At 41.6% G+C, this 27,113-nt stretch overlaps 1 protein-coding gene across 4 annotated transcripts in view; it reads right to left on the bottom strand.

The window, feature by feature from the left end:
* The window catches only part of AGL (amylo-alpha-1,6-glucosidase and 4-alpha-glucanotransferase), a 92,914-nt gene that overhangs the window by 27,844 nt on the left and 37,957 nt on the right, over positions 1-27,113 (bottom strand). For 3 of the 4 annotated variants that reach the window (XM_075833340.1, XM_075833341.1, XM_075833343.1), the window contains 17 exons: positions 26,550-26,716; positions 26,209-26,412; positions 23,068-23,249; positions 20,989-21,100; positions 20,668-20,791; positions 20,152-20,254; positions 19,141-19,238; positions 15,521-15,660; positions 11,887-12,074; positions 9,884-10,007; positions 7,330-7,493; positions 6,794-6,895; positions 2,945-3,100; positions 2,655-2,805; positions 2,150-2,274; positions 1,954-2,066; positions 608-742 (listed from right to left, as the gene is read on the bottom strand). In XM_075833340.1, coding sequence (XP_075689455.1) covers positions 608-742; positions 1,954-2,066; positions 2,150-2,274; positions 2,655-2,805; positions 2,945-3,100; positions 6,794-6,895; positions 7,330-7,493; positions 9,884-10,007; positions 11,887-12,074; positions 15,521-15,660; positions 19,141-19,238; positions 20,152-20,254; positions 20,668-20,791; positions 20,989-21,100; positions 23,068-23,249; positions 26,209-26,412; positions 26,550-26,716 — 2,388 coding nt within the window. Of the gene's footprint in view, positions 1-607; positions 743-1,953; positions 2,067-2,149; positions 2,275-2,654; positions 2,806-2,944; positions 3,101-6,793; positions 6,896-7,329; positions 7,494-9,883; positions 10,008-10,477; positions 10,602-11,886; positions 12,075-15,520; positions 15,661-19,140; positions 19,239-20,151; positions 20,255-20,667; positions 20,792-20,988; positions 21,101-23,067; positions 23,250-26,208; positions 26,413-26,549; positions 26,717-27,113 lie in introns of all 4 variants that reach the window. The other variant, XM_075833342.1, reaches the window with a different exon arrangement.

The raw sequence follows: 27,113 nt of genomic DNA, 5'->3' as shown, positions 1-27,113 counted from the left end.
CTTACAGACAATTTCCTATATTTGGGACAACTATAAGCTGACTTTTTAGTCATAGTTGAAACCTGACAGATATCCGCTAAAAACAAGATCAGACAGGTTAAAATGTTCAGCCCTTAAAGGATTATTCCCATTTCAGACATTTATGGTACGTCCACTGAGCTGGAACCAGCACCTATGTTGAGAACGAGGGTCCCCCAACCCCCATCCTGCCTGGTGAGGCAGCCAGCAGCCGCCGCACCCGTGGATATGTCATAAATGTCTGAGATAACCCTTTAACTAGCTTCTATCATGGGATTGCAGACTGATGATGAATTACCTCTCATCAAAATGCATATGGAGAATGTCAGTGAGAAAATAGGGGTTGGCAGTTAGCAAAAAACATTGGCGTGTTCTCCTATGATTGGTCCTGCACATTGTAGAAGATACTGCCTGATTTATTCTTGGAAGTCTCCTTTGTTGAAATACTTGTCCATACATAATTGTTGCCTGGGAGTCGGCCGGACTTTTTTCATCTGACGTCTATAGGTGGCTTCAGTACTATGTACATTATAAGTAAACAAATCTCAGATAAGAAAAGAATTACACGTCATCTGTGTACGATACTCACGTTTCAAACGGAACCTTCAAGATTGGATGCTGTTGGTCATCATTCAGACTGCCCGACCTGAAACGTGGCCTGAATTGGATCAAATGATTGCGCAAGATGCCCACAGATTTCTGAGCATTGGGATCCAAGCTTACCCTGTATCAAATACATACATGGGACTTTATGATTAATAAAATCACTCTATATATTTGAATAAAATATGGTAGGATGAATATAAAAAAAATGAGGAAGAGAATAACCAATAATTATGTATTATGTGATTGTGCACCAAACTACAAATTGAAGCAAATTTACACTAACATAAAAAAATAAAAAAACGTTTTTTGTGTTAAGCCTGAAGCCAGCAGTTGCCCTTCTGCCAGGTTCTCATAAGAATGCTTGTTGTCTGTGCTCAGACTTTGTTCAGCATTGTCCTATAGATTTTGAGTGGCTCCAAATCATCATGGAAATCATTGATCATATCCTAATTATCTTGAAAAGTGGCACTTATGTGTATATATCTCAGTGTATTTGTATATAGAGAACAGAGCAGCTGCTTCCAGCTCTGGGCCAGTAACTACCAAGAACTGAATAGATTTTTTGAATAGATATTTTACGATAGAAAGTAAAGGCCCTTTTACACCGGGCAATTATCGGGCAAGCGAGTGTTCACAGAATGCTCGTTCCCGATAATTGCCCGGTGTAAACAGGGCAACAATCAGCTCGTTCATCGGCTGATTGCATCGTTTTAAATGCTGAAGCGATTATCGTTGTCGGCAGAACATCTCCCTGTGTAAACAGAAAGATGCGCTGCCGACATGATAGAAATGTATGGGGACGAGCGATTAGAGTAAGGAGCGCTCGCCCCATACTAGCTCTGTGTGAAAGGAGCAAACGAGCGCCGATCAACAAGCTGTCTCATTGATCGGCACTAGTTTACACGACCCTTGTCGGGCAGTGTAATAGCGCCTTTACTCAAGCACCTATGTTTTTTTTTATTTTATAGGGAAATGCTCTTCAAAGTGAGCTTAGCCGTTTAAGGCTAACTTTAGTTTGACATGCAATTGAGATAAAAAGCTATACCTGGTTATCTCATAAACAATACATTGCCGTTACAATAAATGTAAAAGAATATGTTGAATACTGTGTGATGGAAGGTCATACTGTAATAGACATTGCATCATGAAAAAGTCAGTCACTTAATTTTATCACATTAACATTACTGTGTCGACACGACAGCGGCAATGCTGCTACAACAGTCCGTATGGAGGGCATATGGCAAGGCTGCTCATGGAGAAAGTCATCATATAGCCACAAACTGATGTGAACAACCGCCAGATTAAGATAAATGAATTGCTGATTAATACCTGAATATTATTACACTTCCTGGAGTCAAGTTCTCAAAGTCTATTTCTTGGACATATTCATTGGGTCCTTTTGTTGTCATTCCAGATTGTCTGACAATTTTACTGTCTGCCAGCTGCAAGTTAAAAAATCCATTATTCATCTCAAAAGTGGAATTTGACTGAGACTTGCAATTAAAAAAAAAGCAACTGCTCTTACCTGAATGTGTTCCCTGATCTCTACAGTGTATTGTTGCAAGCCATTAATGAAATGCTCATCCTGTTTGTATGGCTCTGCACTCCGCTCCACTGTCCTGGCCTCCAGTATTACCTCTTCGATTTTTCCTTTGCAGAGGGAAACAGTAACATGCTAAAATAGTTTAAAAATGATAACTTGGCTCACATCCCAAATGTCTACTTGTCCATCAGAGATGTATGAGACAAAAACAAGGCAGGTCGGTAAGCTAAGCCATTGGCTGAAAGGATTTGAAGAAAGGACTAGCATACTTCAAATTACATTTTTCCCAATGCTTTTAGTCCCTCACAAGACCTAGGCTTATGGGGCTGCATGATGCTTGTAATGTTTAACTAATGGGGATAGATATACAGAACTTCATATTAAAGCCATCATTACTAAATCCGCAGCCATTTTTTTTCATTTAAATTCCATTGTGCTGATTTAGAAAAGCAGCTATGTCCTATTCAACAACAAAATAGGCCTGTACCTGGAATGCACATCTGTGGAACCTCCTTACTGTAGAACGAAGTTTTAGGGTCCCTAAAAGCTGTCCTAGACACGGCAACAACTGACTGGTGTGTATGGGGACAGTGACGGGTGACTGCTACAATATCCTCATCCACTTGATCCACGTAAACCTTGTTGGATGATGGGGGCGAAGAAAACATTTGAATTAGACAAGGTGGATATGGAGACATTAATGCACAAGTGTATTCTTAAAATAGTGATCAAAGTAAAATAAAGGATCACATTGTTCAAGCATGTTAGAACAATTACCTGGAGGAATCCATGGTCTGCCAGCTCTTGGTGGAGTCTATTCAAAGCTTTTTTCCCAGCAATAATTCCGCTGTTGGCATTTACCTCTCCAGTACTGGGGACAGCCACATTGGGGTTCCACTTAGTGTAAAATCTCTCCTCAGACACCACAGAAATCTGCAATGGGTTAAGTACAATCCATTAACTATATAATATTGTGTAATTAAACCCCACATTCATTTAATTTCGAGATACACCGATATAAAACCTTAATGGGAAAGACTTAAAAAAAAAAAAAAAAAAAGATTGTTGTACTTACTGTAAAAAAAACGTTCTCATTGAATTTATTGGGGGCACAGCTTATGTGTATAGACCCTTGCCACTAAGACGCTGATACTAGGTAGGAAAATGATTGGCTTTGTCCAGGCAGGCCATACCCTTCCCACAGACACTGGCTAAATCAGTTTGTGCAGCAGCAGTAGGAGAAGACAAATAACTCACAACAACATTCCACAGTCCCGAGAGAAGAACCAGACAAACAGCCAGAACAAAAGGTAAAAACAAAGGAGGGCGGGATCTGTGTCCCTCAATGAAATCAACGAGAAAGGAATCTTACGGTAAGTACAATAATACAATCTTCTCGATAATATCGTTGCGAGACAGAGCACCATGGGACGTCTCAAAGCAGTCCCAGAGGTTGGAAAGAAAAATGTAAGAAAACCAGCCATACAACCTGCCTAACGCACGGCTGCGTGAAGTACTCTGCAACCCAAACTGGCATCAGCGCAAGCCAAAGAATGGATCTGTTAAAATCTTGTGAAAGTGAGCACCACAGCGAAGTAGCAGCCTTGCGAACCTGACCGCCGGAAACATGATGCCTTACCACCCAGGAGGCACCATTAGTCCTCATGAAATGAGAAGTCCCCCGAAGGGTAGGAACTTTACCCTTGGAACGATAGGTTTCCAAAATTACAGACTGATCCAACGTGCAATGGTGGCGCTGGACCCTGCTAATCCCTTGAGCGGTCCTTCAGGATGAACAAAATGAGAATCAGAGTGCCGAAACAACTCAGTCACTGCCAGACAGATGCAGACTGCTCGTTCCACATCAAGACAGTGAAGCGCCCGCTTCCTCGGATGAGATGGGAAGGGTCAAAAGGAAGGAAAGACTATCTGTTCATTTATGTGGAAGGGAGAGACCATTATTAGGAGAAAAGATGGCAAACAGAGCGGAACACCCCCTTATCCCTATGGATGACCAGAAACTGAGACATTTTCGAGAACAAAGCATTTCGCGGAACACCCCCTTATCCCTACGGATGACCAGAAAAGGAGACTTTCAGGACAAAGCAGCTATTTCCGATATTCATCTGATGTAACGGCCACCAGGAAAGTAACTTACCATAAAAACAGCGAAAATTCTCTTAAGGGTTCAAAAGAAGCTACCCAAAGACTCCCCAAGACCACCAAAGGCTCCATGGTATGTCTCAAGGGAGGAACAACATGTGTCACCCTTTGCGAAACAGCTTTTACCTGAGAGTAAAAAGTCAATGCTCGCTAAATAAGTATAGACAGAGAAAAGATCTGACCCTTAAGGAAGATAAGCCAAGTCCCTGTTCAAGATCTGATTGCAAGAAGGACATGATTCGAAGTGTAGAAAATACCATGAAATGGGAACTGCGTTTTTCACTCCAGTGGAAATAATCCTTCCACCTACGGTGTTATACTTTGGCTGACTGCAGTTTCCTGGCCTTCAGCACAGTTTAAATAACTGGTTTACAGAGACCATGGACTACTCAAAACCGTGGCTTTAACAGTCACGCCATTAAACGCATCTGAGGTAAAGTGGGGTGGAATAGTGGACCTTTGGAAAGGAGGTCGGGGCATAGCAGAAGATGTCAAGTTGCATCTGCGAATATGTTGACCAAGTTGGTGTACCAGGCTCGGCGAGGCCAGTCCAGCTCTACCAGATTCAAGGAAACGCTCTCCATTTTGATTCTCCTATGTAGTCTGGATAGGAAGGAGAGGAAAGATATACCGAAGAGTGAAACCAGGGCATTGACTGAGATGGCCCTGGGATCCCACGCCCTGGAAACGTAGGCTGGAGACTTATGAGACAACACGCGAAGAGATCCACTTCCGTAGTGTCCCACTTCTGGCAAATCTAAAGAAAGACATCTGGATGAAAAGACCATTCTCTCAGATTCAGTCTTTCTCAACTTAGAAAGTCTGCGGCCCAATTGTTCATTCTTGGTACCGGGATAGTGGACAGAGCTGGCACATGGGTCGCTGCCCAGAGGAGGATCCGAGAGGACTCCAGCAGTGTTGCCCTGCTCCTGGTGTCATCTTAGTGATTCAGATATGCAACCACCATGGAGTTTTTGTCTGCACTTTGACCAGGGGTGACCTTGTAGAAAAAGAGTCCAATGGGAGAGGGCCATTAAGATTGCCCTCAATTCGAGAAGGTTGATTTGTAAGGTTGTCTCCTCTGGCAACCAGGTTCCCTGAACTGTGTGGAGTCCAAAAACTGCTCCCCCCTCGGATAGGCTGGCATCCGTCAAGATGACAAACCACTTGAGGGGACGAAAAAACCGACCTTTCAGGATGTACGGCGAGGTTTTCCACCAGCGCAACGCCTGACGAACCAGAGAGGAGAAGCATCATGAGATTTCCCAAAACCTTTGTGAAGACCCTATGGTTCATGGCAAGCCCAAAGGGAAGTGCGAAAAACTGAAAATGTTGTGAGACTTTAAAACAATGGAAGCGTTGATAGGCGTTTGGGTTCTAGCTATGAAACAATCGGAGATATCGCCAGTTGAATACACAGTCAGGAATGGAAGTTGTATATTATAAGATCAAGCTGTGTTGCTGGGCAGGTAAGCTGTATGCTGATTGGACAGCGTCATACAGAAAACATTGCACCGCCCAGAGTGAAAGTCACCTCCTATTTGGCTATTATAGCCAAATTAGCATATTTAGAAAAATGCTCATAACTTTGCAAATAATAAACGTTTTTGGAAAAAAAACATCACACTGTAGTTATCAGCATCATAGTGCCTATTAGATTAGTTAGGAGATAGGAAATTAATAAACTAGTGACAGATCCTCTTTAAAGGAAAGGTGTCATAATTTTTTTTTTTTATATATAAATTTTTTTTTTTTATTTAATAAAATATATTGATTTTTTTTTTCACACACAATGTTTTTTTTTATTAACACTTTCTTACTTTACTTGGGGACTGCCATGTTTTATTTCATCTGTGTATGTCTCTCTTAACGACACATACACAGATGGAATACGGCACCTACAGTGCATAGGACATAACGAACGGCTCCCGTTCATTGCGTCCTCTGCTTCTGCTGTCTCACTCTTTACTGCGCAAGCGCAGTTCAGAGCGACCCAGAATAGAAGCTGGTTTGTAGGGGGAAAGTCGGCGCCATTTTGAAGACCGGCCGCACTGCAGGTAAGGTGTGTGTGTGTCTGTCTCTCTCTCTCTCTTACTTAAAAAGAAAAATGTAATTTGCGACTCATTCCCTTTAAGGAGATTTTTGTTCCAACAATAGGCTCTCATGGTGTAGTGATGTAATATGTAATTTGAGGCCTGTAGGTAAGTAGACTGTCATATATATAAATCTATATATGTGATATCTATTAGATCTGTACAATGGCATGTCAATTCGTATTGTGGATACCAAGCAGCTGGCACCCTAAGGGATGTTGAGACACAACATGTCTTGGGTTCCCTTTGTTGAGAGGTTACACATACATGCCGTAATTGTTTTGTCACAGAGCCCCTTCAAATCCAGATTTTTCTATATTTTTCATGAAGTTAGAAATCTTTTACATAGATTTGAAATGTAATAACTAACCTGATGTGGCACCAGCTCATCATATCCCCTTGTACTCCCAGTAGCACAGCATGCCATAGAGACAATAGCTGAACTAGGCAATGAATCATAAGCAGATCGATGCTGGAAAAGAATGAGCAATTAAATTATTGGAGCATGTTCGAGTTTTACAATTGGTGCATTTTAAAGAGCCTAAATTCTGTTTAAACCAAAATCTTTAAGAACTGATAAACAGTAAAAAATAAAAAATAAAAATTTAAAAAATCTTAAGCTACCGAATTAGCTCTAACGAAAAGTTGAAATAGCTTCACGGAAAACACTACCCAGACATGTAAATACACCGTTAAGTAGATTTTAAAGACTTTTAAATTCAGTTAAGGTAATGTAAGGTTAAAAAGCATAAATATTTATTGTGCCATTGTAAAAGGGTTGCTTGAGATTAGAAAAAGTATTCATTTAAATGACTAATATCCATAATACATACTAGTGATATAACTCCAATTAAATAAATATTTTCTCACATATTCGATAAATTAAAAAAAACAAAAACCTCTTACTGTAATTGGACTTTCATTGTCATGTGTAACATCCATAAACAGTGCATGGGCAATACCAGGAACCAGTGGTCTGAGGGAAGGCTGTACAAAGGATCCCACTGGCTCCCCACCATAGCGATATACAAGACGGCCTTCCTCATGACTGTTGTAGGCACTCATAGCCTCTGTCGGAAAAAATGATTGTAGTCAATCACTTTCATGAACCATGTAAAATACAGATAGGTAAAACTGATACTGAGAACGGCAAAAATGCAATTAGTCGGTGAATGTAAATGCAGCTACCCATAAGGCTGAGCCTAAGATTGAGTGTTTTACTGATCTTAGTAGGGTATTATGCCAATGATATCATGGTGGCACTACACTTGTGATGATATATACAGTTAGGTCCAGAATTATTTGGACAGTGACAGAATCTTCATGATTTGGGCTCTGCATGCCACCACATTGGATTTGAAATGAAACAACTGAGATGCACTTGAAGTGTAGACTTTCAGGGGTTGAACAAAAATATCCTGTGAAACGTTTAGAAATTGCAACCATTTTTCTACACAGCCTCCTCATTTCAGGGGCTCAAAAGTAATTGGACAAATTAACATTACAATAAATATTTTTTATTTTTTTTTAATACTTTGTAGAGAATCCTTTGCAGGCAATGACTGCCTGAAGTCTGGAACCCATGGACATCACCACACGCTGGGTTTCCTCCTTTGTGATGCTTTGCCCGGCCTTTACTGCAGCGTCTTCAGTTGTTGCTTGTTTGTGGGTCTCTCTGCCTTAAGTTTTGTCTTAAGCAAGTGAAATGCAGCTCGATCGGGTTGAGATCTGGTGATAGACTTGGCCATTGCAGAATATTCCACTTCTTTGACTTTAAAAAAAAAACTCCTGGGTTGCTATCGCAGTATGTTTTGGGTCATTGTCCATCTGTAATGTGAAGCGACGTCCAAACAACCTTGAGGCATTTGGTTGAATCTGAGCAGAAAGTAAATCCCTGAACAGTTCATAATTAATCCAGCTGCTTCTGTCTTCAGTCACATCATCAATAAACCCTAGTGACCCAGTGTCTTTGGCAGCCATGCATGTCCATGCCATCACACTGCCTCCACCATGTTTTACAGAGGATGTGGTGGCGGCTTTGGATCATGGGCCGTTACAAGCCTTCTCCATACTTTCTTCCTCCCATCATTCTGGTACAGGTTGATCTTAGTTTCATGCTGTTCCAGAACTGGGCTGGCTTCTTTACATGTTGTTTGGCAAAGTCTAATCTAGCCTTTCTATTTTTGAGGCTGATTAATGGTTTGCACCTTGTGGTGAACCCTCTGTATTTGCGCTCATGACGTCTTCTCTTTATGGTAGACTTAGATACTGATACTACTACTTCCAGAAGAGTGTTCTTCACTTGGGTAGATGTTGTGAAGGGGTTTTTCTTCACCATGGAAAGAATTCTGCGATCATCCACCACTGTTTCTTCCGTGGACGTTCAGGACTTTTGGAGTTCACGAGATCACCAGTGCACTCTTTTTTTTCAAGAATATACCAAACTGTTGATTTGGCCACTCCTAACATTTGTGCTATCTCTCTGATGGATTTCTTCATTTTTTTCAGCCTAATGATGGTTTGTATCACTTGCATTGAGAGCTCCTTTGACCTTACGTTGTGGATTCACAGCAACAGCTTCCAAATGCAAACGCCGCACCTGGAATCAACTCCAGACCTTTTACCTGCTTAATTGATAATGGAGTAATGAGGGAACAGACCATGCAGCCCATTAAATAGCTTTTGAGATAATTGTCCAATTACCTTTGGTCCCTTCAAAAAGAGGCAGCTACATATTAAAGAGCTGTAATTCCTAAACCCTTCCTCAAAATTGGATGTAAATACCCTCAAATTAAAGCGCAGAGTCTGCACTTTAAGCCCATATTGATTATATAACTGTATATTTAATATATTTTGGTAAACAGCTAAAACGACAAAACTATGTGTATTATATGAAATAACACATATGTGCAAATGTGTTGTATAAACAGCAATTTCCGTTTATGCTTTTAAAATCACTACAGTAAGCAGTGGGATCAAACCCAAAGTGTAGCAAGACAGCAGGAGGTATATGACATTCAGTTTCAGCAAGTAAAATTACGACGCTTTTACAGTTTGCTGATGGGTTGTCACAGAATAGAACGTATCTACTGTATCATCAATAGGCAATATTAGCAGTCGGTCTATTCAAATAGAGGTCTCCTATTGATCAATATAAGTTTTTTTCTTCAATAAAATATCCTATTTTATCCGTCGTTATTTGTAGTGACAGAGATGTTAAGGAAGTTGCGGGACACGTCATATTCCAGATGCTGAACTGCTATTTTGTATTGAATTTATCAGTGACAATATATTGAAGAATTGCTGATCATACATTTCTCTAATATTTTATGTAAAAGACCTGCAAACTTTTTAAATGGTGGGACTATGCAGTGGAGTTACAATTGTGAATGTAGGATTATCCAGTTAGAAGAGCGGAAGTCTAAGCACAGTTAATGCATGCAAAATCCCAGCAGCCTACCTCGTATGAGAGAGTTAATGCCCAGCCTAGTGACAAACACATTGTCCAGATCCTCACTCCCCGTGAATAGCTCAGCCACTACATACAAGTCCGGTCGTAGCTTCCTAGCAGCATCCAGCAAGTACTACAAATAGCAGGGAAGAGCAGGAGGAACAAGAGGAGGGAGAGAAGACGAGGATTGGCATGCAAGACGGAAAACAGAAATGAAGTGCAATAAAAGATAGGATGAAGGACAAATAAAACATGAAGGGAATAAGAGCAGAAAGGAAAAAAAAGGACACGTAGCAGGAAGAGGTGAAATGATATAAACAGAAGACAAAAAAGGGGGAAAATGAAAGGATAAAAACCAAGAATGAACATAAAAAATAATGGAGTGAGAAGGAATTGGGGTAAGCAGAATGCCAGGCACAGATGTGTTTAGAGGTCAGTATCCATGCATAGACAGCGCAGTAAAAAAAAGGAGGCATGCCAGATTAGGGTGAGAAAATAGTAAGGAGCAGAGAGTTAGAGGGAGAAGAAGAAAAACACGGCAGCATTTAGTATTTGACGGCAGCATTGACATTCTTTAGAGCAGCAGCTTCACAGAGCAGATACCTCGAATGAGGCTGGTTATCCCCAGACGGTTGACAAACACATTGTCGATATATTCACTGCCTGTGAAGAGCTCAGCAATCACATAAAGATTGGGTCTGACTGACCGGGCTGTGGCCAGCATTTCCTACAGATACAAAGTGCTATGTATGATAAGGTTCCTCACACATCACCGACAAAACACACAGGTGCTACGTGTTATTACTTATATAGACACAAGAGTGCTTCACAGTCACTCATACAACCAGGAGGGGGTTAATCAATACAAATATCTTCAAAATGCAACCCGAAACACATAAAACTTTAAATGGGTAAAGTTTGTGTGGGACTTAATCACAGCACAGCGTGGTCTCGCTGTGCTGTGTGAGTAAGTCCCACACAAATGTTACCGAAGTGTCGGGAGTGTGAATAGACATCGCGTCCTGGCTGGAGGTGATGTCTATTCACTGTCAAAGACTCTTCAGTAAAGTTAATGTGGGTGTATGTGACAGCACAGCGTGATCTCGCAAGAGTACAAATGGACATGAATGGAGAAAAGTGTTTGACACTGATTGGTCAGCATCATACACTTCTCTTTACAACGCCCACTTGGTCAAAAGTTAAACGTCCAGTTGGGCATTAAGATTGTAATTAGAAATATCTAAAATTGCTCATAACTTTCTAAAAAATGATCGTTTTTTTAAAAAATAAAAACCACTGTTGTTATCTACATTACAGCGCCGATCAGATTATGTAGGAGATAGGGCACTTATAATGTGGTGACAGAGCCTCTTTAAAAAAACAAAACGTTATCTTACTCTTTTTCCCTTTTCTTTATTAGTCCCCCTAGGGGACTTGAACCAGCGATCGTTGAATCGCAAGCATTATATACTGCAATACTAATGTATTGCAGTAGATCGTGATTCTGATAGTCTCCTATTAAGGGGTGCATCTAAGGGGTTAAATGAGCGGGATTCCGCTCGTTACATTGAAGTGTTCGGCTGTATTATACAGTCAACACCCGCGTTGTATGGAGTGGGCACAGCCCCTGAGCCCGCTCCAAACTTCTCCTACCTGGCCATGATGTAAGTAACGTCGAGAAGGAGTTAAATTCTCCTCAATTGCACTGGACAGAGCTTTTTAGAGTGAGATTTAAAGCATAGGCTGACCTTTAGAAAACCTGGACATATATTAGGAAATCCGATTATAGTGCCAGCTAGCGGCAGCGAAAGTAATTTCCCTGTTACTGGCAAGTCGGTGACTGTAAAATGTATATAAAATTCTACCAAAGGAAAACCTTTTTATTGTAAAAATATTTTTCACACGAGACTGGGAATCAATTTTTATGCTTACATGCCATACACACACATCACACCTTATGTCTTTGGCTTAAAAGTGATAGAGCATGAAATATAATATGCAGAACTGCCTACCTCCGCAACGTGAATAGGGGTAGAGTGGCAGTTGTCAAGACGGACTCCATGAAAGTGTGTGGCAGTGATTTCTGTGTATTTCCTCATGTGATCCCACAGATAAGGACAGTCTGACGGCTTGTCACCATAACGCAGCTTTACACTGTCCCCCCAGCAAATAAGCTCCCTGCGCAGGTACACATTGGAGTCTGCAAAGAGAGGAATCATTTAATAGGTCATAAATGTGCAACCATGTGTAATGCGGATTAAGACTCATACCTGAGACATAGCACATGGCATATTAACTGACTAAAGTCTGCATGTAGCTAAATGCAATCTTGATACAATATTTTAAAGTACATTTTTTGTTTCATAAAAGTATCTACATAATAGTTAGCACTGATGTAATACATCTACACAGCCTGGTCACAAGTCAACAGCTCAATGGTCATCAGAGACAACCCCTTACATATTGCAGCCGCCGCGGGTCTGGTTTTGTTTGAGACCGTCTTTTCATATGAAATATAGGAACTATTCCACTGATATTATAAATAAAAACTACTCATGAAGGTTCGTATTTTTGTGTTCGCTACGTATTCTTAACCTGGCCGTAGACATTAGACTTTTTTCATGGACCCCATCTATTTCACTAAGATCGGTCAACAATCAAATGTTTATGAGGACTGAAAGACAATCCACTGATGCCTGCCATGGGGGGAAACAAGGATAAGACTAGTTGGAGACTACCTGTCTGACCCTATGGTTTCTCCCGATATAAGTGCCACCAGAGGTGTCTGAGTTGCAAACCTTCTGCCTCTTTTATATCCCACTCCCCATCAATGTCTGCAGTGTCTGCAGCAGTGTATTGGCTCAATAGAAAGTCCATGAGTTTATACACTGCTGACTTATCTTTTCGAGGAAAGTCGATCAAAAACGAAGCGCCACATTGCTCAGCCGAGCGATTCTGCTGCTTTGTTTTAGCAATCGGTTTGGTCTCAGTGTTTGGACCCCCACTAGGGCTGGGCGATTTTGCCCAAAAATAAAATCTCGATTTTTTTTCAGCACTAGGGGCGATTTTCGATTTAAATCTCGATTTTCTTATTTTTTTCTGTTTATTTAGCAGTAATACCAATAAATATTTTAATAAATTATTTTCTTTATACAAATAACTTTTTAACATATATGGCTATAATAATTATATATAGCAACTTTTAACCTCTGCAAATACTTTTTTTTAATCAGAAATACAATAGGAAAAATGTGAATGTAATTAATTAGAACTTCTGTGTTCCCTCGGCAGGGAAATGGTTAACAGAATCTATAATCAATGATGCGCTGCGTGCACTAACATCCCCCTCTGCCCGTCACCACCTCAGCCGGTCTCCAACATTGCAGACGAGAGCAGTGTAAATTGCAGCAGGGCCAGGCAGATAGTGCTGAGCGGGCACTCTGGGGCGAGATGACATTAGTGTTTGAAGTCTGAGCAGGACCCTGTCAGTACCGGCCCCACTATGGAGGGTTACATAAATGACATTAAGGCCGGAATCACACGACCGTGATTGGTCCATGTCCACCGGATTTCCCGGCCCGATCACGGTACATGTGAACGGGACTCCTGGCGTCAGTCATTTAGGCTGCAGTCACACGAGTGAAAACAAAAAATGGCCATTAAAAACTGATCAAATGTCAGTTTTTCATGTCTATTTTGCATCAGTGTCTCCAAATTCTTATTCATTTCCAGTCTGTCTGTCTGTCTTTTATGGCTGTACAAAAAAAAAAAAAAAAAAGACGGATTTCGTTTGTCAGGTTTTTTTTGTCCCAATTCCCTGAAAACACGATAGTGCCGAAATGTCCCTCTAGACAGTGCCCACATATAGTGACATAGTGCCCACATAATGCCACCCCCCCAATATAGTGCCTATGTAGATAATGGCACACCCCCATGCAGATAGCACCCCTCTCCCTTGTAGATCACACCCCCACATGTAGATCGCTCCCTCCCCCTCCTCCTTCCTTGTAGATCGCGCAACTGTAGCTGTCACTAGGAGCTGAATCCCCGGCCAGAGGTTGACGGCGCTTTGGCCGGGGATTCAGCTCCTAGTAGGAGCTACAGTCGTGCGAGCTACAAGAGGTGGTGGTGATGTGATCTTCAAGGGGGAATAGGGGTGCGATCTGCAAGGGGGGCGGGGGTGCGATCTGCAAGGGTGTTTGGGGGTGGGATCTACAGCGGGGCGGTATCGCTATATACTAGGAGTCTCTGCTTCCACAGAACTGTTCCGTACTGTATCATTTTGTTCAGTACAGAGCAGACGTTCCGTGGGGAAGCAGAGAACGGGGCGGACCAGGCAGTGATGAGGCGGCGGGGCAGAGAATCCTCCTGCAGCATGGCACAACGGCGTCATTAAAGAATCGATTCAACTATTCTGTTAAAAAACAGAATCGTGAGAGTTCTTGAGGTCGAATTAATAGAATTAATTTGATTAATCGTCCAGCCCTAAGGCCTCGTTCACATCTGCGTTGGGGTCCCGTTCTGACGTTCTGTCTGAGCTTTCTGTCAAACCGCGTACTGTACTCGACTACGCTATTGCTTCCGGCAAAACTACGGATCCAGTGCACAACAGAGACAAACGGAAACCATGGGCACCGGATCAGTCACCATTGAAATCAATGGTGATGGAAACAGAAACCTCTGGTTTCCGTTTGTGTCAGTTTGTGTCTATTCAGGGTCCCGTTCTGACGGAAAGCTCCGACGGAACGTAAGAACAGGACCCCAACGCAGATGTGAACAAGGCCTAAATCCCACGGATCAAAACTTCTGATATGTCACTATAACATGTCAAAAGTTTTTTTTACAAGTTTAGTTACCCTTTAACAGTGTTAAGTTATCACACTGCAGCAAGTTATCAAGAGTCAAGAGAAGACTACATTCAGATGAGCGTCGGCAAGCTCGGACGTGACAAACTAACGTTTTTCACATTTGAGGTGGACCCGTGCGGGACGCGTTATCACGCATCCCCGATAGACTAGAGTCTTTGGAGGGAATGCGTAACACGCAGTAAAATAGGACATGTCCTATTTTTTCACGGACTCTTCAGACGCTCCATTGAAAGAACGGTTGTGAAAGAACGGCCCCATTGAAACACATTTATCAGTGTGATAGCCGATGTTTTAACGGCCGTCACACAGACGTGATACACGCTCGTCTATATGAGCCCTAAGGGTCCTTATACAGCAGCCCATTTGACTGTAACAACGAGCGCCAATCAACAAGCTACTATTAGGAATAATTGGGGATGCTCGTCCCCATACAGTACTATCATGTTGGCAGCACGTCTCCCTGTTTACACTGGGAGATGTACTGCCGACAACAATGATATTTTTTGCTGCAGAAACGATACAATCAGCCAATGAACGAGCGTTTGCCCGATAATTGGCCCGTGTAAAATGTCCCTAATGCAATAAGATTTTGTATGGATGAGAATTCAATGTAAACATAGATGCTTTAGATACCGCAGTTAATTGCAGAAGCTAATGCAGTAAATAATGCAAGAAAATCCTGCATATCGATCTGTAGAATATAATTTTCCATAAATAATCTTGTAAAACAGAGTATTTAAGAGAGTTCTGTACATTATTCCATAAATGTGAACTCTACCTGGTCCAGCAAAATTCCGCAGAGGATCATCCGCCATGACCCAGCCATTGTGAGCCAGGAAGTAGCATCCTTTGTCTGGCTGGTGCATGAGTTGCTCCTCGTCTTCTATGGACATTTTTCCAAATGGGAAAGTGAAATAACTGGAAATAAAAGAACAAACGTGACTGACAAACATAACCTCAGAATACATTGAAGGCCGCTTTATACACCACGAAGGATCCCCCTGACTGATATTATTGTGCGAATAGCGTAGTCGACTACGGTAATCATTCCGTCAAAACTACGGAACCCCTGCACAACGGAGACAAACGGAAACCATTTGCACCGGATCCGTCACCATTGAAATCAACCTCTGGTTTCCGTTTGTGTCAGTCATGGCTCCATTCCGACAGAAAGCTCAGACGGAACGTTGGAACGATGCCCTGACGTAGATGTGAACGCAGCCTTATGCATTATGTTTAACGGATCCGGTTGTTTTTTCTGCACATGCGCAGACTAAAAATGAAAGCAAGAAAGATGCAAAGATAAAAACGGATCCGTTAAAAACAGAGTATAACTGATGACAAACTGACACAAACGGAAAGAAAATAGTCCGTTTTTTTGACGGATCCGGTAAACTGGTCAAAAAACAAACATGTTTTACCTTCCGTTGCATTCAGTCTGGCATCAGTCCGTCTGTTTTTTTATTTTATTTCAACGGATCCGCTAGAAATTATGCCACAACGCAGATGAAAACGAAGCCTTAGGGCCTGTTCACATCAGCGTTGGCATTCCTTTGATGGGTTCCCTCATGGGTTCCCTCGGAGGTTTCGGTCAAGTTAACCCCTCAACAGAAAGGAAAACGGAAACCTTAGCTTCCGTTTCCCTCACCATTGATCTCAATGGTGACGGAAACATTGTTAATGGTTTCCGTTGGTCACCGTTGTGACAGGGTTCCGTTGTTTTGTCAAAGCAACGGAACCATGTCAACCCTTTTGTCTGAGATAAAACATGATCTGTTATATCTAAAAATGTAGAAAATGGTCAACTCCAACTATTATGAATGGTCAAAGTAAAATGTTCCCCAGTTCTAGAATGTTATTGTAAGTAATATCTGCTAAAAGGACTATCATTTACTGTGGTTGCCTTGGGTCTATGTTCAGCCAGTATTCCCAATTTTCTACGATAGGATTTCCAGGTCTAGGGGATATTAAACTCTGTGGTCTAAAACAATGGTGAGTAACTGGGGTCTCCTCATGTGGCAGACCTGTGGCCCCCTGATCATCTGGGTACGGTACAATGCTCCATGCATACGCTCCTTTGGCCTGCCAAACACACCATATCCTTTTACTGAGAATGAGATCCCAGGACAGAGCTGGCCATACACGCACAATCACTCTTTATAGTGAATGGGAAATACAAAAATGACTAAGTGCTTTAACTGTATCTTTGTTTCCCATAATGCATAGCCCTTGGATGAAGTCAAGTGCTGCATGGTGCAATAAAAGATAAATATGTAATACACCTAAACAGATCAACTTATACAAGATTAAAAGTTTTTCTTTTATGAATGATCAAAATAGGATGATGATAACAGTGAGTGAATGTTTTCTGGGTGGTTCATGCAAACTACTACCTCAAAACATGGGCGTATAGGCCGGCTGCAGATGTAATATGAGTGACGGCAGCACAATTTTGGATCTGTGACACTCGTGAATAGGCAGAAATAACTAATTGAACAAAACTATAAAATTGAATTCATATTCTTACTGTTAACCCCTTCCCCCTGCTTGCATTCTGGGCCCTAATGTCCAAGCCATTTTTTAGATTTTTCCATTGTCACATTCGAAGAGCTGTAACTTTTTTATTTTTGCGTCGCCATAGCTGTATAAGGTCTTGTTTTTTGCGGGACGACTTGCAGTTTTTATTGGTACCATTTGAGAGTAGATGCGACTTTTTGATCACTTTTTATCACGTTTTTTTTAAGTCAGGATTAACAGAAAACAGCAATTTTTCCATTGTTTTTTATTTTATTTTTTACGGCGTTCACAGTGCGGGTTAAATAATGTAACAGCTTTATAGTCGGGGTCGTTACAGACGCGGCGATACCAAATATGTGTAACTTTTTTGCTTTATTGTAGTTTTTTTTAATAGTAAAGCATTTTGTAAGGGGAAAAGCTGGGTTTTTCATTTTTTTTGTTTCACTTTTTTTTTTTTTATTAACTTTATTAAACTTTTTTACTAGTCCCACTAGGGGACTTCACTATCCTCCGATCGCTATTATAATACACTGCAATACTTTTGTATTGCAGTGTATTACTGCCTGTCCGTTTAAAACGGACAGGCATCTGCTAGGTCATGCCTGCGGCATGATCTAGCAGGCATTCGCTCCAGGCAGACCTGGGGGTCTTTATTAGACCCCCGGCTGCCATAGAAGACACAGACACTCGGCGATTTTATCGCCGGGTGTCAGTGAGATGAGAGGGAGCTCCCTCCCTCTCTCCAAAACCACTCAGATGCGGTGCTCGCTATTGTGCACCGCATCTGAGGGGTTAAACAGGTGAGATCGATACTAATATCGATCTCACCCGGCAGAGCAGGGACGCCCCCAGCCCTCAGCTGCCTCTGGCAGCTGAGAGCAGGGAGATTTCACGGCTCCCTGCTCTGTTTACTTTATTCTACAGCAGCGACGTAGAATAGCGGCGCTCTAGAATAAAGCCCACTAATGACCGCCGTAAAAAGACGTATCGGCGGTCATTAAGGGGTTAAAGTGTACCTACTGTATACTTTCAAAAACTGTTGACATGTCAAACGTTTTAATCGGTGGGGGCCCGAGCACTGAGACCCCCACAGATCGCTAAAACGAAGTGGCAGAAGAGCTCAGGTGAGCGCTGTGCCGCTTTCTTTCTGATCGGCTCAGCCTCGGAAAGCCGAGTGAGAAGTGTACGGACTCACAGACTTACTATTGAGCCCGTACACCCCTTGCTTGGCTTTCTGAGGAAAGCCAAGCAGAGCCGAGCAGAAACAAAGTGGCACAGTGCTTACTTGAGCGCTTCTGCCACTTCGTTTTGGCGATCGGTGGAGTTCTCAGTGCTAGGACTCCCAACGATCAAAACTTTTGACATGTCAAAAGCTTTTTGAAAGTATAGAAGAACTTTAACTAAGGTTCTGTTCACATCTGTGCTGGAGGCTCCGTAAGGATCATTTTTTCAGGACAAAATGATGGACAACGTGTTGAAAACTCGACGGAACCCATTAAAGTCAATGGATTTCATCTGGGCCATTGGTTTGCATGATGTGACAGATTAGGCGCTTCCATTTTTCCCATTGTTCTGCTCTTATGACAGGGCAGAACAACGAAAAACAGAAAGCAGATGTGAACAGAGCCCTATTAAGCATGAAATACATTAGTAAGTTGCAAATAATTCAATAATTAAGATCAATAAAGATAATCATCACGATATTGTAACACAAATGAGTGATAAATTGTAGCATTTACTTAATTATCATCCCAAAAAAAAGTACATGTGGGGCAATACAAAAACTTGATGTTTCGCATGATATGTACAATTTCTCTAGGAGTTATTTCTTTTTTCTTTGTATATGACAGATTCCAAACAATCACGTTGAAATGCTGTTACCTGGTGACAATGGGATCTTTCCTTGTTATGGCTCCAAGCTTTGGACCGTTATTTGTCAAACGTTCATACGTCATGGTCCCCAAAATGCAATTCACTGCCTAAACACAGTACAAGAATAAAATAACAGAATATAACTGTCCATTCTGGCTGATGGGGGTGGGGCGGGGGGGCTCATGAGCGGGAGACCAATCTCTATGATGTCCATATGTTCTAAAAAGGCATATGAAAAAGCATTGTCAAGACGAGATGCAATGAGCCTTTGTATAAAATATTACTATTTTGCTAAGTGCCGATCTAGGGGTAGCAGAGGGGTAAACACTACAGACACTAGGGCTGGGCAAGTAATCGTAAAAAAAAAACGAAATTGAAATTCAGCGTATATAACCATTCAGTGTCATCTTGCTCATTTTATTCCGGCTTGAACCAGATCTGCGTCTTCAGGAACTCCTCCACTCGTCGCGTGAGTATGTATTTTATTAGTTTTATTAGGCTGTGTGGGGGAAATTATACTACGTGGGGGCAGCTGTGGGGCAAAATACTGTGTGGGGTAGCTATGGTGGCATTATACTGCATTGGGGGGCACTATGGGGCATTATACTGTGTGGGGGCAGTATAAGGTGGTATATTATACACAGTAGTATACAGCAGGACCAGGAGAAATATGTTAATTCAATGGTGTAGTATGCAAAAAGAGATGTGGCCTGAATAATCGTTCATTAATCTTAATCGAGGTTACATATTCAATTAATCAGGATTTTGATTTAGGTCATAATCGGCCAGTCCTAACCGACACCACAAAATGGTTTCTATGGGATTGACACCTTTCAGACCCTCGTTTCCAGGAAGGCCAGTGCTGCAGTTATGGAACACCAGCAGATTGTGCAGTGTTATATTAGTAATGCATTTACACTGTATAGATATTTTGTCACACTGTGGTGAGAACAGAAGAGCACTTTGTAAACTGTGTATACTAAGAAAAGCAATAGCACACAATCTTATTTCTAAAGAGACCTGCTCATGGTGGAAGTTCATCTGTCTGTGTTTCTCAGCATTCAGTTCTTCTAGCCTCTTGCGGAACCAGGTGCAGCATTCCTCTATAGCCGCAGGCCCATTACTGCAATAATAAATAAGGTATACACAGCGGTCTACAAATGCAAATATCATTAAAGGGGTCGTCCGGTTTCAGCAAATTAATGGATACACAGGTGCACGGCTCGTTACAGTTACAGTCTGCGTATCAGAGACGTGTCTTCTAATGATCCCAGCACCTGCGTGTCCATCACATGACCATGGACAGAATTTTATCCAATGGAAATAAACCATAAATGTTCCCACTGTATAACAACAAGGAGAGATGTTGGAAAAACTTGAGGAATTATTACCGAAATTATATTGAAAAATTGTATAACTTTAAATGAAATTTTTAACATTCAATTTGCTGAAGCCGGAACAAACCCTGTTAACTGTTTTTGTTATAATAGCAAACTTCTAAGAAATCGACATAAAATCTATATAACTGAAACCTACCTGTGTGGAATGAAAGTGGTGAGAGCTGTGTCCATATCTACGGTGCTTCCAAAGCGTCTATATTCTGGATCCTGGATAATCACTAGCTGCTTTTTATCAGATTTTGCTCCCCGCTTCTGGGTACCTGCAATACAAACACATATATCATTACATACATCAAGTTTTCCAAACACCAACGTGCCAACTGTCATTATATACTGTCATTCACTACTGCAGACATCCATATATCAGCGTTCTGGGGTGTGCGATTGTGTACGAGAATGCAGAACATGTCGCAGTAAATGAAGACAGAAATAAATTTGTCTCGAGTGTGTTCTTTACCAGAGGTGAGCAGTGCTCTGAACTGTTCCACAGCTTTAGTCACATTGATTTGGTAAAACTCCCAGAGTTTGAGTTTGGGGTATATCTCCTCCCATATGATGCCACGGATATTCTGCAGAAAATACAATGAGACAGTAAGCACATCAGACAGTCATGTAGTAGAGGTCTGTGGAACCAGTGTTAACACGTATACAATCCTGTGATTTCACTCAATTTTGTTATCCTGTTGCTATATATATATATAATTTGAATATTTATTCCTACAACAGTGTTTACATACAATTTCCTTATCCCACTTTTATTCTAGAAGCCACACCTAATATATCAATATTTCATGCTAGGCTAAGCCAATGCATTGTCACCAAGTATGTAATTCTATTTACTCAGCCAGGCACGTAAGTTATATTATATCACATAGAAAAATCACAAGGACTAAATTGGGTCATCCACCTTCCAATGATCATAAAATCTTTGCTGCCTGATAATTGGACTAAATTAAATGTTTATGTTCTTTTTGCTCTCATGTTTAGGGTCAGTTCACACAGAATGTTTTTTTTGCGCTGATTTTGACACAGAAACCTTGATTTCAATGGGATTCAGAGATCTTTTTTCTCTAGGGTGGCTTTTTGTCGCTCACCAAGAAAAACCCAAAAAAAACGACATGCTTTTTCTTCAAGCAGTTTCTGCCTCTGACCTCCCATTGAAATCAATGGGAGGCAGAAAAAATCCGCAGTGCTCGTTTTGAGTATTTTTTGCTGCAGTTTTTACACCGGATTTTGATTTGATTCAACGGCCGCTGGAAGAAAACGTTGCAAAAGAAAAACGAGGACAAAAAAAAGAGCATCAGATTTTTTTTCTGCCTGTCAAAAAACAGTATGAACTAGGCCTTACATCTCAAACACAGTTGTTTGAGAGTTTTTAACTTTTATACTGCAGGGAGGCTTTTGTCCTAGGGACTTGTGAGCTGGCAGGTCCCTGAATAGCCACATGCATCAGGGTTGGTAACTTTACATTCTCTCATACAGGAAGTCAAAGGTGAGTGATTCATAGGCTGATCACTTTTCTTTACCCGAGTTTTCACTCAGGGCCAGTTTGGCCAGCTCAGCCTTCAGCAGGAGTATCCAGACATGGTACTCTGGAGAAAACTGTGGCACAAGTAAAGTAGTAAAGTCTGGCAGTGAAATATGTAAAGGTACATAATAGGCCCTGTTCACATCTGCGTCAGGGCATTCCGTCAGAGAAGTCAAGGGAATGCCATACACAATGGTTCCGTTGCAACACGGATACCACTGGCGGTTAATGGAACCGTGGGTGTCAATGTTTTTACCGGAAGCAACAGAGCCTCCAACGCAGATGTGAACAGCCCCTTATGCAGTTACGTATATGTGTAGCAAAATAAAGAGCAAATTCCTCTCAATACCGGAGAGTATTCAATCCACTTTAAATTAATCTTTTCAACCGGATTAGATGTCCATGTAGTAAGGTATGTATTACTCACCGCATACGTACAGTAAGACAGTCTATAAAGTATGTGATCAGGTTGCAGGGGTGTTGTGCTTCCACCTTACCTCAACACTTCAGTGTCTTTCTAGACAACAGCGAAGATCAACAACAAAAGAAGCACACCAGCTGAGCGGTGACAACCTCCTTCACAGCCCCGCTGCAACGTGTTCACAACAGATAGACAATACTTTTCAGACGATCCCGTATGTATCCTGCACGCAAGATGCGGCACGATCCTGCATGTAAATAGTGAGTAACACCTTTACGTATTTCTCTGTTGGAATTTAATTTCATTGGTGCTCCACAATTTTCTCTAAATGATCACACCCTTTACCAGTGGACCTTTGGGTATTCCTTGCCTCCGCTATCCACTAGGTAAAATGCAAATCAATTTCCCACTGCCGGTATTTTTATATACTTCTACTGTATTTATTGTAATGAACTAAACAATAACAGCTGAGCAAGCTAGTACAAAAGAGTTCTCTCCTGTCATCACAAGAATGTGCATATGGACCTTTTTCATGTTTTTCGAGTACAATGCCTGAAGTTCCCAGCAGTCCATTTGCTCTAACTTACATTTAGCTGCTGGTCATTTTGAATTAACGCTGGTAGTCCCCGGGCGGCATACTTTCCATCCGCCACACTGCAGGTTAGGTGCCATAGAGCCCTGTCCAAGAGCCATGCTGGCTTAAGGTGCGGGGAGTTCACAAGGTTGTAGCCACACTCGGGGTGTTCATGGATCCATTTGCTGTTAGAAGCTGTTGAAAACAGGAAGAAAATCAGTTCAGTTAATCTGTGTAATGAATATGGGGTCAAATATAAATATACTCACTAATTTCTACCAATGTATTGTGCATAGCTCATGTGTCATAATCATTAATCCAAAATAGATATATGAAGGCGTGAAGCTGATCCTGCTGCTAGCCTGACTGCCGAGAAACAAGATCTCCATTCAAAATGTCGACAAGGAGGCAAGTTCTGAGGATAAAAGACTGGCAATATTTATTTACATGTGCTCTAATATTGTAAGAAGACGGCTCAGATGGGATGAATATAGGACTGTCTCTAAATGTATCTCATGTATTAAATCCCATGTCTGTATGTAGGATCTGCATATAAATAAACCACCTCCCTCCTAGTGATCAGCTCCTGGCCACCAAATATTAGTACATCATATATGTGAAATGTTAAATAAGATTATCTCAGATTATATTTCTTGTGTTTTCTTTAAATATATTCCATTTTAGGAACACAAGTCGCGGCCAGTGCAAGACACATTACAATGCTCCTGTGGAGACATGAATTGAACTGAACTGAGTCCATTGCTGAACATTGCATAGACAGAGAATCTGCAGTCGATAGTGCCAGGGCAGTGGTTCTTAACCTTATTGGAGGTACTGAACCCCACCAGTTTCATATGCGCATTCGCCGAACCCTTCTTAATTGTAAAAATAAAATATGATTTTTTCAAATTCAAAACATAGGTTTATTTTTACTGGTGCACAAAATGAACCGTACATCAACATCACTGTGTTCAAAGACCAAAACCATCAAAACATGATTTTCACACAAAAACATAATAATTAATATTTACTGCAAATCAGTGTGACTTCTGCTGCTGCCATTCAGAGACCAGTTCAGAAATGCGCGGCTTCACCTTGGCAAGTGCCACTCTCATGTCATTTTTGCAAAAACAAAGTCTGCTCCTTTTCTTCGTTTTTAAGTCCAGCATCCTCGAAAAGGATTGCTCGCAAAGATATGTTGTAACAAACGGTATGAAAATCTCCAGAGCTTTCTTAGCAATAACAGGGCACGTTACCATTTGTTGACAAAACGTTGAGAGCGTTGTTGTTCACCCATGCTGGATATGAATCTCTTGTAGGGAAGTATCCGTCGAGAGACTTTGCAAGCTCATCTAAGTGCGTGGCTATTGCATGCTTCAGTTCCGCGGGTACAGAAATGTCTCCGATTCCAGATACATCTTCGATCTTACTTACACAGTCGTCCAGCAGGGGAAAGTTTGCGAAGTTATCATTCTCTGTTCGTCGTTTCCATAACGGTAGCTTTTTTTTTAAAAGCCTTCAGGTTTTCTTCCGCTTCGATGATGTTGACTCCACCGCCCTGCATCTGTTGATTGAGATGATTGAGAGCTGCGAAGATATCAGCCATGTACGCTAAAATGAGAATGAACTCAGAATTTTTGAAGCAATCTGCATGACAATGTTGGTGCTCTTGCAAAAACAGGGCTAATTCCACACGCACGGCAAAAACACGATTCAGCACCTGTCCACGGGATAACCACCGAATGTTAGAATGGTACAGAAGTACCTCGAATTCAGAGCCTATTTCTTTACACAGCTCACTGAAGATGCGGTGCCTCAGAGCACTATTTCGCACATAGCTCACGCATTCCACTACAATTTTTAATACTTCAGCCAGTTTTGGAGGCAAGGTTTTTGTTGCCAACGCATGCCTGTGCAGAATACAATGCGTAACAATAATGTGTGGTGCATCGGCTTTCACTAGCGCACCAAAACCAGACTTTCTTCCCAGCATGACTGGAGCTCTGTCCGAACAAACTGCAGAAACCATATCCCACGAAAGATTGTTGTCTTTGAAAAAGTTATCCACAAGTTTCGGCTGCCTTAGTTGTTATTGTAAGAGGCTTACAAAATAAAAAATCTTCCTTTATCACGTCGTCTTTCACATAGCGGACAAATACAGCAAGCTGGCTTAGATTGGAAACGTCTCTGGTCTCATCGAGTTGAAGGCTGAATTTTGCCGGGCTTGAAATCAGATATGCAACTACTTGAGTCAAGATGTCTTTGCTCATGTCCTCTATTCTGTCGGTGATGGTGTCATTTGAAAGAGGAATTTGGGAAAACGTAACTTCAGAATCTTTTCCCAGCATGATATTCGCCATCTTCGCCATGGTTTTATGAGTGTTTCACCAATGGTGTGTGGTTTGCCCTGCTTTGCGATCAGGTAAGCAACTTTGTACGATGTTGTGAGGATCGGTTTGTTGATGGGTACGAAGCCAAGAACAGGCAGAGTAGCCTTTTCATCGACTCTGGCTCTCTTCACCTTGAATTCAGCGAGTGTTGTATTCTTGTATTTTCCATCTCCATGCAGCTTAAGGAAGTGTTCTCTTAGTTTTGCCGGTGCTAGACTAGAATTGCTCAACTTGGCATTGGAAATCATGCAGTTAGGACGCTGACTCCCATCACGTTCCGTTCTACATCTGAATCCATATTGTACATATTCGTCCGACCACTTTCTTTTTGTGCTTGACATAGTTAGTATGAAGGGATTCAAATTTTAAGAAAGAAATCACACGACGTACCATCACGACAGTCACAAGTCGACTACTGAGCGTACCAAATTCCCTGCAGCACAGAGAGGCCAAGCGATGTAGCGTGATCACCTGCAGCCAATGATGGCCAAGCAGGGCGTGTCATCACAAATCATATGAGTCGGATATGTGTCTTGACCTCCGCTGAACCCCTGAGACTGACTCACCGAACCCTTGGGGTTCGATCGAACCCAGGTTAAGAACCACTGTGCCAGGGTTAATGTGCCTTCCCACTACTAATTTCTATTACTAATTCAATTTAGTTGTTGGGTTTCATTCATTATCATGGTTTTAGGAGCTGACCTATACCGATCATTACTTCTTGTATTCTTACCTATACCGATCATTACTTCTTGTATTCTTACCTGTGTGGTTATATACAACATCAGTAATGCTCAGCATGTCCCATTCTGTCCTCATCTTCTCCACCAGTTTCCCAACATCCCTCCAATCATATGTCTTCCCTGCTCTGGAGAAGTCCGGATTTAGTTGCAACTGGTTAGCCAATGAATAACAAGATCGAGAAGTCCCCAGGGTCTGCAGGGGTGTAAAATGCACCATATTGTAGCCTACCAAATAAAAAATACACAATAAAAAGGAAGATAATTAGAATTATTGCCGACTTCCATAATAAAAACTATTGTCAGGAATATTATATTAGTCGAGGCTGGAAAGTGAAAAAAATGATGCCAGCCACTGATGTTACCTGACTCCTTGGCTACTCTTAGTCTGTCCTCCCACTCATCAAATGGCCCCAAGGATTTGGAGAGGAAAGTCTGAATCGTGACGCAATCCAAGGCAAGAATGCGGTTATCAGCTCCGACTCTCAGTACCGGATCCACTACAATGTAACCGTCTCCACTCTTCTGCTTCCTGTAGGAGAAAAAGAATACAGCTTTGAGTACAAGGTGATGCCAGGGAATGGAAACATTGTTTTACACGGGGTGATGTTAATCTTAGGATCAATTTACACATAGTTTTCTTGGCGCAGAAAATGTGTTGGAATCAGTGCCAAAAACCGACCCAAATCACTCCCCTATTGAATTCACCTTTGGCCGCTGGCAGAAAAAAAAAGTGGCATGCTCTTTTTTCGAGTGGTTTCCACCTTTGACCTCTCGTTGAAATCAATGGATAGCAGAAAAATCCCATGGCGCTCGTTTTCAGCATTTTTGGGTTTTGCCCACGGTTTTTGCATTAGATTCAACGGCAACGGGCAAAAAACGCATCCAAAAAAATGCTGGCAATTAAAAATCAGATTTCTTTTCTGCAT

This window comes from Rhinoderma darwinii, chromosome 7 (genome assembly GCF_050947455.1).
Source record: "Rhinoderma darwinii isolate aRhiDar2 chromosome 7, aRhiDar2.hap1, whole genome shotgun sequence".
Lineage (NCBI taxonomy): Eukaryota > Metazoa > Chordata > Amphibia > Anura > Rhinodermatidae > Rhinoderma > Rhinoderma darwinii.
Note: the sequence above shows the minus strand (reverse complement) of the source record. Positions and strands in the feature narration are given on the sequence as shown.